This window comes from Stigmatopora nigra, chromosome 2 (assembly GCF_051989575.1).
Source record: "Stigmatopora nigra isolate UIUO_SnigA chromosome 2, RoL_Snig_1.1, whole genome shotgun sequence".
NCBI lineage: Eukaryota > Metazoa > Chordata > Actinopteri > Syngnathiformes > Syngnathidae > Stigmatopora > Stigmatopora nigra.
This window is the reverse complement of record NC_135509.1, coordinates 16,942,408-16,961,176: the sequence shown is the minus strand read 5'-3', so window position 1 is coordinate 16,961,176 and position 18,769 is coordinate 16,942,408. Positions and strand designations below refer to the sequence as shown.

Sequence of the window (18,769 nt, the reverse complement as noted above, 5' to 3'; positions counted from 1 at the left end):
ATAGTTAAATCTTCAAAATGTAACATTTTGATTTCAGCCAATGCAAAATAATCAAATGAGTCAGAATTGTGTAACAAAAAAACTAAATGGTTGTTTAAAATGAACATTTTACACAACCGTTTGAACTACACATTGTAAGTCAGTCAAATTTTTATTTTTTAATGAACCCTTTCAGGTCACAACGTTTTTACTCACTGGCTGCCATTGAAGGCGATTCTAGCTGTCCATTTTTGCATGTTATTTTGCTAAAATGGATTGAATGTCCATGATTGCTAGATAGCTTTCACGGCTAGTACTCCCAGAATGAGTAAAATAGTATTGCAAAAAAATAAAAACTAGTAGACTATTACTTTATGGCTGTAACCAAGATGTGTTTTTTAAAATAATTTAGCATTTATCTATTAGCAGACATATTTATCATAAAATAAAAATACAATAACATTGGAAATATATTTAATAACCACTAATACAAAAAGTTTGATTTGACACAAAATTTCTTACTTGCCCTTTAAGAGTCCACAGTAGTAACCACTATCCCTGAAAGAGTTAAATCCTGTGGCTCAAATATTGACATATCAACAGACACGTTTTGGAAATATCCTGTAGCCATACTCAAATATTTTTGTTGTCATTCTACTCCCTGAAATCTGAAATGATAATGTTAGACAAGAAACACGTTAGATGAGATAACCACAATTTAATGGCAACGTTAACTACTTACGCTGGATGATTCAAGAATGACACGTGGAGACGCAGTAAAGCAATGTTTCAGATCTGAGATGACTCCAACCAAAGCGATGCATTTTTCACCCGCGCCTCCTGGGAGTTCAGCTTCATCAGGGCCGACACAGCCTCTTCGATTTTGGACAGCCACACCCTCTGCAAAACAAAAAAAACGTTAACTGGGAATTTGTACCTGCCAACTTACACACTTTTCCCCTATTTTATACGTTTTATGATCATTTCAAATTGTGACGCTGTATAGCAACTTTCTTACGAGAAAAAATATTTTGCTAAAGTACGTCTTTTGTAAGAACGATCTCATTTAACCCATTTCGGCTCTGATCCGGATCGTCTCGGCCTGACCCTGTGCGCGTCAGCAAGCAATGTACCCAGAAAAGTCGAGTTTTCTGTGTCATACAACGACATCTACAGAATCTTGAATTTAGTGCATACAAAAGGCGCACCAACTAACTGGGCCCCACGTCTAGGAAAATATTAAACTTTTAATCACACCCTATGTGAGTATATATGTGCCGCGTTTGCAAATGGCTGAGGTTGACAAGTATTTGAACTCAAAGTCATCAATTTCCAATGTGAAGTCATAACTTGTGTTTTTCCACCTGATAATTTAGTCATTATTTATGGCCTATCAGCTTTTTCAGTCTCGCCATTGGTTTAGTGCTCCATTGGCCAAATTATGATTTTGATGATGAATGGTAATCCAAGTTTACTATGGTTTATCGTCATATCACACCAAAACAAGAGGTTGATTTACTTTGCAAGCCTCTGACGCAGCCTGCAAGACGAAGGCGCCAATACACTGCTGGTAGCGGTTCTGGTGCGTGACGATGAAAGAATGAAGCAGCCCCGACGCTTCAAAAAAGGACACAAAAACCATTCGGTTAATCAGATACAAGCATATGTAAATTTCAGTTACATTTGAGCACATGTTTTTTTTACTTGAAGCATTGAGTTGATCAATATTCCTGAGCTGGAGTCGGTCCAGGGAGACGGGTTGGTCCAGGACAGTGAACGTGCATCCTTCTTTTAGCAGCTGATCCAGTTCCAGATTCTGTGCCAGGCGCAGGGCATTTGCTTCTGGGCCGAGGGACCTCTGTGGACACACGTGGGGTTCTGTTCTCAAGACCGTGCTCATGGAAATCCTCGTTTTATTTAGTTTTTCCACTGACAAAGCACCCAAGTACTGTAATTTTAAAAATGATAAAGACTCTTTGAACTCTGGGCTTTTTATATCAAAGTTTCTAATGTAGTGTATGATTCTTTTTGGGAGACAAACGATCTTGATATTATAATTAAGCTTTAAAAATAAAATTGCTGGGCATGTTGACCAACTTGTGTTACTTTAAAAGAATCTGGTTTAGACACACAGAGCCCCCTGTTTCCTAGCTCAAGTCCCATATCAAATTTCATAGCATACATTTCTCCAATGAGTGGACAGCAATGCCCAAACAAAACACATGTCTTACTTGAGAATTGTTGCACTGTTGGAACGTAAATAATTTATTTGTTTTTTGGCCCTAAGGTAGTTCATATACATAAAAATTATTCTTATGGAGCACTATACATCTTTTCAGTTGTCCTTTTTTAGAATCCAGGTTTGCAGTAAAAACTGAGAAAATCTTATCATGAATGCCATATGTTGTTCAACCAAAAATGAAAAACATGTTTACTTTAGTGCTGAATGATGTTCTAAAAATAATTTGATTTAAATGCAGTTTTTTTGTCCATTTTGATTACTAGTTGTTTCCAGTGTTATACAACAATTGCAATATAGTCCTAAAAAGTAGTATTGGGATTGAATCGAATCGTGAGCTCTGAATCGTATTGCCAGATATGAGGCAATACACATCCATTTGAATAATTATACTGTAATACCTTGCCATAAGAGTGCCTCAACATACGACAATTTGAGATACAAGTAACATTCCGAGCAAATATTTGCCTTGAGATACGAGCATACGAGACAGCTGTGTATACACACACACACAGACATATATATACATACATATACACACATACATATACATATATACACACACACATTTACACATTGACATACACACACACATACATACACATACACATTTACACATTGACATACACACACACACATACATATACACATTGACATATACACACACACATACATATACACATTGACATATACACACACATACATATACACATTGACATATACACACACATACATATACACATTGACATATACACACATACACACACATATACACACATACACACACATATACACATTGACATATACACACACACACACACATACATATACACATTGACATATACACACACATACATATACACATTGACATATACACACACATACATATACACATTGACATATACACACACACACACATACTTATACACATTGACATATACACACACACACACATACTTATACACATTGACATATACACACACACACATACTTATACACATTGACATATACACACACACACACTTATACACATTGACATATACACACACATATACATACATATATATACACACACACACATATACATATATACACACACACACATATACATATATACACACACACACATATACATACATATATATATATATATACACACACACACATACATACATATATACACACATACATGTACATATTGACATATACACACACACACATTTCATAAATATATTTTTGATCTATCAAATGTATTTTTATGACAGCTTTCTATGTAAACATCCTATATTATGACATGATCACATGCAGCTAATAGCTCCGTGCGACCTATATCTTCTGATATTTCGAGATACATGGCCTCTGCCGCTCATAAAGTGCACAAATTGCAGTCCACCTTGTACTTCTCTCATACCTTTTTGTTCCGCTTTATCTTGGTAATGAGTAGGAATTCGTCAAAGAGGAACAAGTAGACGTCAATGAGCTTGGCGTTCTCTGGGAAAGAAAGGAAGCAGTTGTGAGTGAGCCCCTTTGAAAGGATGGCAAAAGCCGAGAAGGCAAACAGACCTACGAGCACCAGTTTGCCTTCGTGAAGCAGGCTCCTGTGCGAAATGAGATTTTCCAGAGTCACGGCCTTCAGCAGATGTTTCACCGTCTGAAACGAGAAGCAACAACCAATCAGCTTAATGGCATTTCACATTTCGTGATTTGGGAGGATTTGCTATGACCCACCTCAGGGATGTAAGCCCGCTTGTCCCGTTCCCACACGGGAAGCCAAACCAGGGCGTCTCGCAGCTGTTTGACCTTCTGATAGTTGTCCAACCATTTAACCTTCCCCTCTAAGTCACCTGGGGAGTGAGAGAGGTATAGAAGAATGCAAGGTCCAAATTACTTGAAAGTCATTTGCCAGAAAGTCATATGCCAAATACCAAGTTGTATTGTCTTTGTATTAACTCCGCCACTCTTTAAAAAAAAGTTGATTCCTCCAACCTGACGTGCATCACTGTCAATAGCAGCTAATGAGTTAAAATAGTGAGCGTATATTGGTGCATTTTCATTAGTTTTTAAGATTAATAAGATTATTCCACGATCACTGGTCTCAAATTCATCAAGTAAAAAAATCTACAAAATTTCCAACCCATATTTATACATTTCAAATGTTTGCTGTACTGCTACACAAGCATACGGACACTCTTTTTAGTGACTAGCTCCATCTAGTGTTGAAAATAAGTGGAAAAGACTAGCAGCGGTGTCAAACATACGGCCCGCGGGCCGGATCCGGCCCGTCTGGTGGTTTGATACGGCCCGGGGAAGAAAGCTGCATTGTATAAAAAAATATGACTTCTCTTTAAAAGGTGTAGTTCTTGTACTATCCGCTAGGGGGCTCAGTGTTTTAGTACGTGCAGACAACATGAAAGCAACACTGCGGCGGAACTAGGACCACCTTGACCTGGTAAAAGGTTGTTCATAATATATTGTTCATAATGTAAAAGGAAAATTCTGTCAATAAACATTTTGATAATTTACTCATTCTTTGCACTAATTATTAGTATTAGTGACTAATACAAAGGAAAAAATTGGGCTTATTGTTAGTTCTATGTAATTTTGCAATAAGTTTACTGGTCCGTCCCGCTTGATCTCAAATTAAGCTGTATTCGGCCCGCAGACCAAAGGGAGTTTGACACCCCTGGTAGAGGCTGGGCTCAATCTTCTTGTGCAGACAATATTCAATTAAAATGTCATAATTTGCTGCGAACCAACAACAACTGGCCCGCAGGCCATACTTTGGACACCACTGAGGTAAGACAATGTAACCATTCATAACAAATACTTGACACTACTTGTAACGGACTTTGGATTACGCAGGAATTGACGGGTTCCCACGAAGGTTACCTGAGCTGACAAAGATGCTCAGCCATCTGTGGAGGACATTTTCCTTGGGTAAACAGTCATTATTTTTGCTTAGAAAGAAACACTGTTTGGTTCAGGACAAACTTTTTCTCTCCCCTCTACTTTTACATGGCACTATTTTGACTTGTAGATGTTACAAAAATGTACTGATTATTAGGGAGAGAAATCCAAATTCATTGGAAGTACAGTCATCTGGTATGAAACAAGTATTTTTTTTTAAATATGATGAGTGTAACAAAAAAAATAAACTTTTTAGGAGAGAGGGGGCTTGAAAGGTCAATCCAAATTAATCTAATATAAAGTATAATATACTATATAAAAAGAAAACTGCAAATGTCTATTCAAAATTATTTTTTACATTTTTTAATAAGCTAAAAGGAACAAAAGATTTTCAAAAATGTCATTTGTTAAGAGTGCTACTATCGGGCCCCAAAATGTGTAATAGTATATTCTGTTTTTTATTCATTTGAATGTTGTTTTTATTTACATTGTATTACAATTATAGACATATTCCTTCAAAAAATTTAAATAACGATGACTAATTTATCAAATTATAATGGAGACATAGCCTCCACTACATATGTGGACATCATATTCTGGGTGATGCAGGCCACAATTGTACTAAGTGTTATGTTAAGATTATGTAGTTTATCACCCACAATACGTGTTTCTTTTTGCACAACAAAACATCCTTTACGACTGGTACCATAATGTAACTTTTCTAAATCAAGTGTGACCATTGAACATTTTTTCCCATCCCTCCTTTCGAGATTTCACAGCACTATTGACCCTTTGTAGCAACTAAACTTTGAAAAGAAACACTCTTCCAACCCGCAGAGCACTCCTGGTCACTTTACCAGAGCAGCTTTCCCCTGCTATGTGTAATTATTTGTCATTATGATACGGAAAGTACAGTTGGTCAAGGACGCGAGTAAAGGAGCTAGTTTGTCCTTGATTGTCAAGAGGAAAAAAATAAGGCGCTCACATATGGATGCGTCCACTTGCTCCGCCACAGCCTGCACAAGCCTGCTCTCCTCCTCCATGTGGAGGCGCCTGGCAATGTTTCGTAGGAGCAGCGGGTAGCGTGTTAATCGCTGCAATGGCGCCACCAGTAGGTCACGCAACTGCAACCTGCGACACTGCTTGTTGCTCTCGCACCACTGGGTAACAAAACACGCAGACGGAAGAGTCGATTTCAGAGCCAGGAAGCAACAAGCAACAAAAATGAGTAGTTAAAAGATTACATAAGTGGGCTGTTTGAGGCCTTCTTTTCACAGTGCATGGTGTAATCACAATTACAATACTTGATTGATCCCAGGGAAAACTTGCCCTCATGTACCTTGACGTATGTCCCAAAGTCCTCTCTAGGCTTTAAGCTGTCTAGATAAAGCAAAGCCGTGGAGTAATTGAGACAGTACTTCTGTAAGCAGTGGCAAATGCCCCCCCGGAAAGCCTGCCAAAAGATAGCAAAACCACATTACTTAGTGCACAGTGTAAACTGTCATGTCATGAAATGAAAGATGATTGTCGGGATATGACGACAACCCACGAGACAACACGTTTTAAAAAAATGTTGGCTGGTACTTTCCGTTCAAGACCCCGAACCACTCTTTTCACAATATTTTTGTGTCAGTGTGAAGTGAGAAATGTCTTGGCTGCATGGAAATATACACTCAAGTTAGTATAACATTGTTCTGTTTAAAAAATAAGTCTTCAATTACTTTTATTTTATTTTCCAGCACCCCCGCAACCCTTCTGAGGATTAAGCAGTTCAGAAAATGAATGAATGAATACATTACTTGCAAAGCAGCATTACTTAAAGCACCATTTTTGTATAGATGTTGTAAACTAAGATGGCATCTGCATATTTAACAGTATTGTTTCAGTTCAGGCGTTTGTGTTTTTTTTAATATCCGACAGTGGTGGTTTTTCATTTTTGGTTTTCTGTTTTTTCCATATACAAGGCGCACTGGATTATAAGGCGCACCGTCTATTTTGGAGAAATATATAGTCGTACAGTCGTGAAAATACGGTACTTAATATCAAATCTAAACATATACTCTGTTACACTACAATTCACTGTACTTAGAATCTTTCCCCTCTGCCAGAGCTTGTCATGCTACATATTTTTGTTCATCACAGCTAGGTGTTTGCACACACAGACAGCAACTGCTGGCACAGCATTATCCGTCCCTCTGTCTTTCTTTTCTGCCTGCACAATCCCATATGCCCCGATGCCAACTGGTTCAAAGGAAAGTAACGCATGTATTTGATTGCGCAAATGACGTCAAAAGCTTTTGAGTGGACGCCCATGTGAAGCCATGAGTCACCCTGCAAGCCTTTCTTTGATTTGTGACTCATTAGTGACATTTTAATTGTCAATGTCTGGCTGCTTCTCCCAGTTTCCAATCTTTCTCTATCCCAATTATGGGTGGCAAAGCACTTCACAGCCCATAGATCAATGTTAAATTTTTGCTAATGTCAAACACATTTACAAAAGGAACGCGTGTCGGTAACATGCAGTCTTACTTTGCTCAAGAGCTCCAGTAGCGTAGCTCGGTTACCATCGGTGATGTCCAACGAGTCCTTGATGACGCGCAGTAGGTTGTTAAGGAAACCAAAGCTCACCTGCAATGAAAGACATTGCTTGTTTATTGACCATGCCCCCTATGTATGATAGATGACTGTATAAGTTTTGTCATTAAAACGCTACAGACTTTGATAACGCAATGACTTGGTGATGATTTATTGATGTGTTACGTGTAAAGTTATCTTTCTTTCTGTGTTTGCATGATGGCTCACCAGGCAAAGCTCACTGAGGTTTGCAAATAGCCTCCAGGCATCAATATCAGACAGGCAGCTTCTCATCTGGAGCTTTGTGAGCGTGGACAAAAAAACCTGAATACACCAAAGGAGTCAGACAGGCTCACATGTTCTCTTGTTACAATTTGTTTAAAGCACAGACAATCAAATGACTTTAAGAGTCAGGAATTCAGAGGGACCATGGAAAGAATAAAGAAACAGGTGTGTGTTTTTGTGTGTTTATTTGTGGTCGTGGGTGTGTGACTTCAGATAAAAATCACCTCTTTTAGAACCATGAGCTGATCCAGGAAGTAAACACACTCGCTGGTGAAGAGCTCCCAGATGGCCTCTTGTCTTTTAAAGCCTCGAGGGTCTGAAGTGGCACACCACTGGGAGGACTGGTCCTGCAGGAACTCTGCTACAGAGTAGTCCTGCACCAAAAAGTCCCAAAATGAGCTAATGTGAAGTGGAGATATGGAGAACTATATGGATGATTCATTCCATCCTTGAAGTAAAACATTTGTTATCATCTGCAGAAATACTCCCATTATGCTCAACTCCTCAAGCGTGGGAAGTGTCTATTTACATGCTGAATTTTACCACCGAGAAAATCCGGTTCTCGCACAACGTGTTATTTCAGAGTGGTAAATTTAACACAGATTGTATTTGGATTAAAAATCTTGATAGGGTAGTGTCTCAACTTGAATATTACAGGAATTGTAGAACCGATCCAGGACTGTAAGATGTGTTTACACAACAAATAGCATGTTGCTTCAGATACTGTTGACGGAGGCCTTTTCTCACCTTATACTTCTGAAGGTCACAATTTCTCCAGTCTTGAATTTGTGCAGTTGAAAGAAAGCTTTCAATATCCGAAACTGACGTGCCTGGTTGGGACTTCCCTTTAGTCTGAAATTTTAAGTAAATAAATGAACAAGTGTTATTGTGTGCATGTTTTTTAACCAAACAAAAAAAATGTGCTCGCGTGCAGCCAGCCAGCCATTCACATTCTGTTCCAGTCTTGCATCATCAAAAATTAAACCAAGTTGGCTCAAGTTTGATATTGGGCATTTCCTCCAATTGCAAACTCTATGACAAACCCCATTAATCTCCTTTGTGAAATGGGTCAGCGAAACAACAATGTTGAAACCTCAACAAACAAACACACACACAGACAAATACACAAAGCCCACTCAAGCGTAAATAAGACTTACCGTGCTCCGCCTTGAAAAAGGCCACTTTGACTTTTTTGTGTCTGCAAAAATAAATGCGCAAAACAGTCATTATTACCATGGAAAACTAGAAAGGATATTCATACTGAAACAATGTCTTATATGGGGAATCTTTGAGAAACACTATGCACTATCGGTTATTTAATATCAGTGTAGACAAACACCAAAAAAAATTACCACCCCCCAAAAGATCTCACCTTTTATGTACTTCTTTTTTGATTTTATAAAAGACAACGCTAATAATTTGGAACTTGAGTGTGTCTATTGAACGTCACTTTTGTTTTCTACAGTCAGTTTTTAAACACACTGGCATTGTTATACTGCATCACTTAAATTACAATCCAAATGTTAATGGAGAGACATTCAGGTCCGTTGACATCAAAAATGTGTTTTTTATTTTGTGTATTTTGTTTGGATGGCTCTTTTTGTATTGTGTTATGATGTGTTATTTATTTAAAGTACAGATACTTTTTCTGACCAGAAAAGTTGTCGAGAAGATCAGCTGCTCCATTGGATACAAACAAGTCCCCAGGTGAAACATCCAAGCCAGGTAAACTGACCACTACTGAACTTCGCCTCCTTTCCTGTAGTCTGAAGAAAAGAGGGAAAACTACATGAAATTCTCTGTCTGCTACTCAAGTTCAAATTCCTGTGTTTCATGGTTCATGCCTCTGAATTGTCTTGGAAAATTTTCTACAAACAATACAGCTTTAATAGAGACAAAACCTCCCCTATATCAGGAGGAAATGAGCAAATTCCATAGATCTTTCTTTTTCAAATGCCAGTGAAACGCCATTGCTACTGTGCAGCAAATTGGCCATTTGCAACACGTGGAGCAGAAACCATTAAAGTAGAGTGGTATTTATAACAGTTACTAAAGAATGTCTAATACAAAAAAAACAAGTCTGTCATTTTACCTCCGGCAAACTACTGTTCTCAACTCCTCATCAATCTTTTGCTGTGACTAAGTGAGAGTGTAAACATGGGGATAACATAACAACTGTCATTCAGTCATGTTATCGAACTAGTATGCACCTTCTCACACATACCGGTACTCTAAACTCAGTTTCCGAGCTGAAAAACAGGTTAGTTCAAGCACTCACTTTTTTAAAAATACAGTTGTATCTCTACTTACGAAATTAATTTGTTCCAGAACTTTTTTGTAACTTGAAAAATTTGTAAGGAGAGGTGTACTACTTAATATGTAAATTCTCTCATTCGTTCTACTGTCCTCACACAACTATCAACTAAGCCCTTTAAAATTGTTCAAAGTGTCCCAATTTTGTTTGAAGATGTGAGGAAACACCCAAAAATGATAAGGAAATTATTTATTAATGTCTTAAAATAAATACGGCATATGAAAACGTGCCCTGAACTCCTGAAAAGATTCCATCCGCGGCCGTTATGGGAGACGTAACATCTGTGTTTGTTCGTCGGATGGCGACAAGAGCCCGTTCTACCAGGGCCAAAAAACGTCCACTTTGTAATACATTTAAGACTTTAATGTGAGCCCTGTGTGTGTGTGTAAAAAAATGTACCGCATTGCATTTGTACAGTTTTTAATCGCTTAATAATAAGTATTGCAATCATTAATAAGGGTACGTAAGAGAGAATCTTGAATCATGGATAGTGGTTGTTGTTAGACAGCCAATTGAATTGAACTAAATGCTTTTATTGTCATTATATGAGATAGAATGAGAGCAATGAAATGAGAGCCCAATAGAGAGTAGCGAGATCTCTAATCTGAGAATCAATGCATCCGTTACAATATTTTCAAAATAAAATAACGGATAAGGAAATGCATTAACTTTTTGTGGATTTCAACTTTTATATTTTTCCTATCTCGAGTCACTCATTTGCATATAAAAAGTTTGTAACCTGAAAATTTCGTACCTAGACGCATTCGTAAGTAGAGGTATAACTATATCACACACAAGACGTATTTGTTATTTGCTAGCTTCCATTTGAAAGTGGTGTTTGGGTAGATAAAAGCTGATGTTGAGGTGGGAACGGGCATTATACACTACTATCTAAACAGCCTTACAGTTTACCAGTGACCCATGACAGTAGTATGCAGTTTCACTTCCTTACACTGAGAAATCAACTGATAAAAGCAGATATTGTTTCTAGTCCTGTAAACCTAACTAAAGCAACATGCACTCTTACATTAATGAAGTCCAACCCATATCAAATTCATTCGTCTTAGTGTTTCGTCAAACAATACACACAAAGGGAAGTACGAAAAGAGGAACGACCTTAACCCCCTGGTTAGTTTCGGCTCATATCGTCATGCAAAAGAGTAGCGGGCATTTTTGTTCTTCCGCTTCGTGTACGCTGAGCTTACACCAAGGTTACATTTCTGCATTTGAACCAGCTACCGAGCAAACAAGCACAAAATGCCTGCAGGCTTGAATCGGTGCACTGAGATAAGTTAGAGGCATTCACTCTTGTTGAATTGTGACATTGCAAACTGATCCTTGCAGGTAAAATAACACTGAGTCAACGTTAAATGATATAACAGCGAGCGGGCACCTGAAGAGGATACGGGGCTAATGAGATTGGAAGAGGGGCACGAACGCTACTGGTAAAGCAGGTCAGAGCGTGTGCGTGTGCTTCATTCTGAAGCACACGCACAATGACATGCTGTTGCTTTGTGGCCACTCAGAAAGCCTCCTGTGTCTAAAAAAAAAAGAAAAGCTGCTTTGTTCTAGCCGAAACGAGAGAAATAATGATGCACGAACAAAACTAGCTCCGCCAAAGCCTTGGCATGGTCTGATCACTGTAAGAGAAGCAGAGCCAAAGTGAAATTAAGGAGACAATAGCAGCCTAATTATCCAGCCGGGCCACCCTTTTGGAGGGGTGTGGTAAGCGAAAACGGCATTAATGAGGGTTGGTCTAGTCTACACATAACCATGGGACTCTCAAAACTTAACCGTGCTCCACTAACAAAGACATGAGTGACAAAGAATGCTCAATGGGGATCCTTAAACCAGTGGTCCCATCATCCTTGTTCACGAGTGCACGCTGACATAAGGCAAGGCCCCCAAAGTGTTGGGACAAGTTGGGGCCGACTGTTTTTTTCTTTTTCTGTGCCCATGTCCAGTCATAACAGAGGAAGCTGATCGTGACAATTAGACTGTTCAAAAAGAGGTTGGGAGGGTTATGTTGACACAGTCAAACAAGTTTCTCTCACAACGTGTATGCGTAGGATGCAGATTCAGCATGCAAAACGCTCACCTGTTGGGACAATGCTCCTTCTCCTGCAAAAAGAGAACAACACAGTCAGTGACAAATTTGAATGGGAGATAAATGTTTCCTCTTTAGCAGTGTTTCCCCAACTTTTTGCATTGGAAAAAAAATCAAGGGACACCATCATATAGAAATCTTTTAATCTAAAACTATGTCGCCTATATTAACAATAGCCATTCGCATCATTATCAGTAGGAATCACATAAACCTAAAACATTATTCCAAAATCGAATTTTTCACACTGCCCTAATGACACCAAAAGTTGGTCTCTAAAACCTGAAAAATAAACAATGTAATGTTTTAATCGCAGAATTTGATGACTTTTCTTCAAATCTCCTAATATTACCTCCCCAAAATGTTGCGTTCATTGACTACGTGGCAAAAGTTGATGCCCTAGAAACCAAACAACTTTCGGTTCAGTTTAGAGAAAAATAAAAAAAAAAGACTTTCACAATTTGAATCTTGTAGTAGAATATATTGTATAATTTAATGTTCATCATATTTTGATTTTAACCTTGTAGTAGTTGAATTTTAATGTTGTTATATTCATATCAATTTTTATCTGAGAACATTACATTGTATGACTTCTTGCAATTTTCCACGGCACACTTGACCTTTGCTCACAGCGCACCAGTGTGCCACGGCACAGTGGTTGGGAAACACTGCTCGATAGCAACTAAGAACGGCGGGCTCTATCCAGGCCACAATGCGATTATATTTGTCCCGCAAGATCAAATGGAAACGTATATTAGCATAAGTATATTCAGCAAATTTATACTTTACTAACCTGGCCTGTACCAGTGTGCTTGAAAATAAAGTGAGCTTCAGTGAATGGTTTTCTACAAAACAGACACTTGCGTGTTTTTTAAGTTCATAGTTTCAATGGTAGGTCTTTTTTGTTATGAGGTAAACAAATATAAATTCCCACAAAAAAGTGGCTACAGATGGGGGACGAAAGTATGGGAGTATATTAAAAATATTAGTGGTTTTTCTATGAAAATGTCAAAAATGAAATACTAAAGCGAAGGGAACACAGATACAATTAAAGTTGATGTCTCCCTCAAGATATAGTTTCATCTTATGTGAACAGTTATTAGATTTGGGCAATTGTTATTTTCAGTTTAAGACCGCACATCAATAGTTTTGGCAAATTAAATATAACATTAATACAACAAAAGGAAAGAGCCCTTGCGTACATCTAAAGATCGATCTGGACAGCTTCCTGTTTACCGGAAATTGTCAACATTACCTTATCCTACTAAAAAAATAATGCTAATGAAAATATAAGTTTGGAAGAAATAAAACAAAGCAAAAACTTGCTATAACTTTTAACTTAAGTTTTTTCAGTTTTACAGGTTATACAGTACACTTGACGTTCCACGGCGGATCGCAGAGCGCTCTTCTTGCAAACGGCGGCATTATATCACTTTCAAAGACATTCAAATTTGAAACAGTGTTTTAAGTGGTCGGTCCGATTCAAAAGCCTCGCGTTATCTGAGCATAATGCCGGTACTCTATTGAGAATGTGCTCTTCTGAATAGCAGGAGCTGTTGAAAAGATCTCCTATTATCTTCTTCCATCGCTCACTGACCCCACCATTATTGGGTGACTGCTGACTGCCGTGAATGGGGGCCCAGGGAGAACACTTCCCAGGCCTCGCCGGGCAGTGGGCTCGCTCTGAGCTGTCAGTGCATGTAACTGCTGATTCAGTGGCTGTCAAAAGCTTGCATTGTGGATGACCACCATGGGGGGGCAAAGAAGAATGAGCATGATAGGACTTCCACTAGGAAGGAATGTCTAACAAGTTTCATTTACAGGCTGTGGATTAAAATCCAAAGCAGAATACACCCAACAGCGTTAGTTGGCCTGAGACCTAAGGTCCCTGGGTTCAAGATTATGAGGAAGAGATGAGATTTCTTAATTCATTGGCTGCAATTGACAACCGTAAATGTCCAATACGTTTCGAGTGGAAGAGCGAGCAGTAATCGGTTAGTAATGTGATAATTTCCCCAAAGTATGCCAAAGATCAAGGGTTACAGCAGTCATTTTAGGGAGGAGATGCACTTTTTTTTACCTAAAATGTATGCAACTTATATGTTAGGGTTAGTGCTGGCAGAATTTGGAAAACAAGTTCAACATGAATTTCTCAAGTTCAAAACGATTGATAAAAAGTACGAATAAAAATGCTTTGTGGCATTCATTGTAATCAAAGCAGCAATCCAAAGTTCATATTGAAGAAAAATAGATATTCTGGAGAGATAATGAAATATCGATTTAACTTCCTGGGTCATGTGAGGTCACGAGACAGACAAATGGTTAAATTCCCTACTAGTATTGTTCTTGCCAAGTATTCTTATGTATATTTAAAATATTTGATTTTTCCATCTGCGAAAGTAACATAGTAGAGTGACCATTAATTAAATGGAAAATTAACCTCTTTATCCACCTGCTGCCATTCAAACAACAGGGGTTATTAATAACATGTCAGCTTTGCGTACAAATAACATTTCCTACCGAGTAAACGACACGAAAATATCATTTCTGGTTCTAATGGGCATGATTGGAAAATGCAATCTTTTTCTATTTCAGGTTACTTTTGGAAGAAGAAACAATGTATTTATTGACTATTTATTTATTATTATGTATTGATAGTTTACCAGTTCATTTGTTTTTATTTTTGTGCACTTCCCTACTCATTAATGTTGTAACTATTTATGTTGACTACTTATTTATTTGTCAGTTTGTTTGTTGTTGTTATTTGTGCACTTTGTGGTGAAAATTTAAATCTCATACTATCTATAATGACAATAATAGGATTAAATTCAAATTCAATACAGTACATTAAAAAGTGTGTGTACAGTTAGCAGTTGTGTTTTTTCCCCCTCGAAAACGTCACAGCTCACCTGTAATTCACCATGAGGGAATCCAAAATCTTTCATAATAGTAGGATGTGCACTGTGACATTCTGACTTCATGGAAGCCATACCATTCTCCCATGTCTTTGATCTATGCGATCTGGTTCTCTGTCTGCCACAGGATGAAATTGGCGGATCCTCGTGACAGATGTCTCCCCCGGCCAGGAGGGGGTTCACGGCGAGCGGAGACATAACTCTGTGTAAAGGTGACGACGAGCTCGTGGGGGAACCCTCTTCTCGGGTGCAACCCATTCTCACAGCATTCTGGGAGTCTAACACGGGTCGCCTAGTGCTCCTTATCCGCCTTAACGTCGGGGAGGTGGAGATGCGGCCGGGAGCCTGGCGGTCGAACTGGAAGAAAGGTGCCGTGGAGCCATCGATATCCAGCAAGGCGGAAGGCCTCAGCTTGGAATGTGTCCGTGTTAGATCGATATGCATTATCACCGGGTTGCTGGTTTGACTCTCCTTGTGCTCAAAAGTCCTCTGATCCGTTTGCGTTGCCGCGTCAGACACACCTGAAATAACTTCATTTTCAGCCCATTCGATATAACTCCAGTCCAACTTTTTCTCCTCATTCTGGTCTTTATCTCTCATGACAACATGCTTCTCTGTAGACATTTTAGTTTCAAAGGCATTGTAGTGCAGAAGGCTTTCGAAAAGTAGAAGTAGTTGTAGTAGTAGTAGTAGTATTTGTAGCAGCAGTAGAGGAAGTAGTTGTAGTAGCAGCAGGACAAGAAATAGTAGTCTTGCTCCTTTGCCTCTTCTGATTCAGTCGGTGTTCCAAACAGTTCACACAGGGGAAGAAAGTCAAGAAAATAAAAAGTCAATAAAATAAACGACTCAATTACACTCGGACATTGCAGGCGTGTGAACTACAGTCATACCTGTATTGGTTCCAGAACCTTTTTCGTAACTTGAAAATTTTGTAAGTAGGTGTCCTTTATATGTAAATTCTCTAAATTCGTTCCACGGCCCTCACACAACTACCAACTAAACTATTTAAAGTTGGTCAGTTTCCCAATTTTGTAAGAAAGGTGTGAGGAAACACACAAAAATGAGAGAAAATGATAAGGAAATGATTTAATAATGTCTTAAAATATATATAAGCATATGAAAATGTGTCCTGCGCCGCTGAAATAGTTCCCTCCGCGGCCGTTATAATGGGAGATGTAATACCCGCGTTTGTCCTTCGGATGGTGGCAAGAGCCCGTTCTACTATCGCAGAAAGCTGTCCACTTTGTAGTACTACATTTTAGACTTTTGTGTGTGCCCTATGTGTGTGCCCTATGTGTGTGCGTGTGTGAGAATATGTGCCGCACTGCCCAGCTTTTAAAATCGCTTAATAAGAGGAATTGCGATCATTAATAAAGGGAGTATTTAGCTGAAGTGGACAGGTATGTAAAGAGAATCTTGAAACATGATTCGTGGTTGTTACGAGACAGCTAATTGAATTAATTTGAATGCTTTTATTGCCATTATATGAGAGCGATGAAATGAGAGCAGAGTAGAGGCTAGCGATGTTCTAAAGTGAGAATCAATGCATCCGCGACAATATTTACAAAATAAAAAAACGGATAGGAAAAACATTTACTTTTTGGGGCATTTTGTAACTTGGATTTTTTTCATATCTCGAGACACTCATTTGCAGATTAAATAAAATGTAACCTGAAAATGTTGTACCTATAGGCATTCGTAAGTAGAGGTATAACTGTACTTGCAAACGCGATGTGTAGCAGTATACAAAACTAAGTATTCAAACTAGACCTAAGTGGATTACAAGCTTTACCCCATGCAACAATACCATCGACACAAAAGGTATTAGTTAACAGATGTGGTTTCAAAAGGACAACAACGTGTCCTACTTCAAACTGAAGTGAAGCCACTTTCACGGTTATTTCTACTACATTTGTCATCATTCCATTGAAATTACTATATACAAAGCGAACCGGCTTTTCGGCGCACCTCCACGAGGCAACAAAAGAAATATAAACGATCTTCTCTTGTAATTTGCCCAAAATGAGACACCCCCCACGGGCATGCAAGATGATTAATAGTGTTTTAAAAAAACAAAGTCAGGTGTACTTACATGAGACGGGGTCGCCGTAACTGACGCGGTGGTCAGCGGGCAAAGGAGACGAGCGTGGCCGAGGAGGGGGCGTTGTGGTCGGCTGGAGTTGCGGGGGAAATGCCCGAAATGACTCGAATAAAATATCACTTCCAAAGGTTGTTTTCCTAAATGTTTGACTGTGTGCGATTGTCTGCCAAAGTACTATATGGAAGAATTAGAAGCAGGTGGTAGTGACGACATGAGGGCGTGGAGACTTTGGCGAGCCAAGCTTCAGTTAAGGTGCGACTGTGCAATTTCTCCCGTAAGCAAACTATAACCGTAGACTTGATCATTTGCCTGTTTAAATCTTTCATCCATTAATATTTGACTAAATATTTTACTAGTACAACGATTCTGGTGCAGTCGAAAGACTGTTTTTACCCGATGTGAGCAAGTCATTAGAATCAAATGGGAGCGGCTGGGAGTCTTCGTCGTTGGACGTCTATTCTCGTCAACTGTAGTGTGAAAGTGTTACAAATTAAATTAAAATAAACTAGAGGGTTAGAAAATATAAATAAAATTCCCATGTCATCGTTTGTTTCCCCCCCCCTGATAAACCTTACAAAGCCCTAGTGGCTATATTCTTGGATAACTATTTTCAGCTCTCAAATCATGTTCAGATTGTATTATTTTTTTATTAAAAATTATTATTGTTGTGTATTTTTATATTAATTATTATTACTGTTATGTATTTTTTTCTTAATTATTATCATTGATATGTATTATTAGTAGTAGTAGTACTAGTATTACTCACTATTTTGTTTTCAGACAAAAACAATCAGAAATGCAGAAAATGTACATTAAACTATTTTATGTTCATGGTGATCAGGTTATGGCTCTAACAACATTCTAAATATGTTTAACTCATTGTCTGCCACATCATATTCATTGAAAGTGCAAGGACTGACGGGTGTGCTCATCTTTTATCGCCGTCATCATGTTTGGACGTAAAGGGCCGTCTATGGCAGAAAATGGGTGCATTTTAAAGGGTTTTGAAACGTTAGTTTCAGGCAAGTGAAGTTAAAAGCCTAGATTTCCAACTACTATGTAATGTATGTTTTTTACAACTATACAGAATACATGTTCCCTGATATTCATAGTTTTATTTATAAGTTTATATACATAAATAATATCTGTTTTTATTCATATCAGTATGTAGCTCTCCCCCCTGCATTGCCAAAAAAGGAACAGCAGAGGGCAGCGTAGAGAAAATATTACCAATGCACTGCTGGTAATAGCTTGGTGTTTAGCGCCACCTAACGTATTAGTGATCACAAGAACTATCCCTCACCTCACCCTAAAGTAAGCAGCCAAACCTTGAAGGAAGTTCTTGAAACTT

At 38.4% G+C, this 18,769-nt stretch overlaps 1 protein-coding gene across 1 annotated transcript; it reads right to left on the bottom strand.

The window, feature by feature from the left end:
• Positions 1-436: 436 nt before the first annotated feature.
• Positions 437-17,873, bottom strand: plekhg7 (pleckstrin homology domain containing, family G (with RhoGef domain) member 7). The gene is made up of 18 exons (XM_077744287.1): positions 17,410-17,873; positions 15,312-16,086; positions 12,397-12,419; positions 9,638-9,750; positions 9,142-9,182; positions 8,732-8,836; positions 8,209-8,358; positions 7,928-8,023; positions 7,655-7,753; positions 6,465-6,578; positions 6,111-6,285; positions 3,947-4,062; positions 3,782-3,869; positions 3,630-3,709; positions 1,684-1,837; positions 1,499-1,596; positions 722-879; positions 437-647 (listed from the first exon to the last, which is right to left on the bottom strand). The coding sequence occupies exons 2-17, from the start codon at positions 15,939-15,941 to the stop codon at positions 769-771; spliced, it is 2,193 nt and encodes a 730-aa protein (XP_077600413.1). The 5' UTR covers positions 15,942-16,086; positions 17,410-17,873; the 3' UTR covers positions 437-647; positions 722-768.
• Between the last annotated feature and the right edge of the window lie 896 nt (positions 17,874-18,769).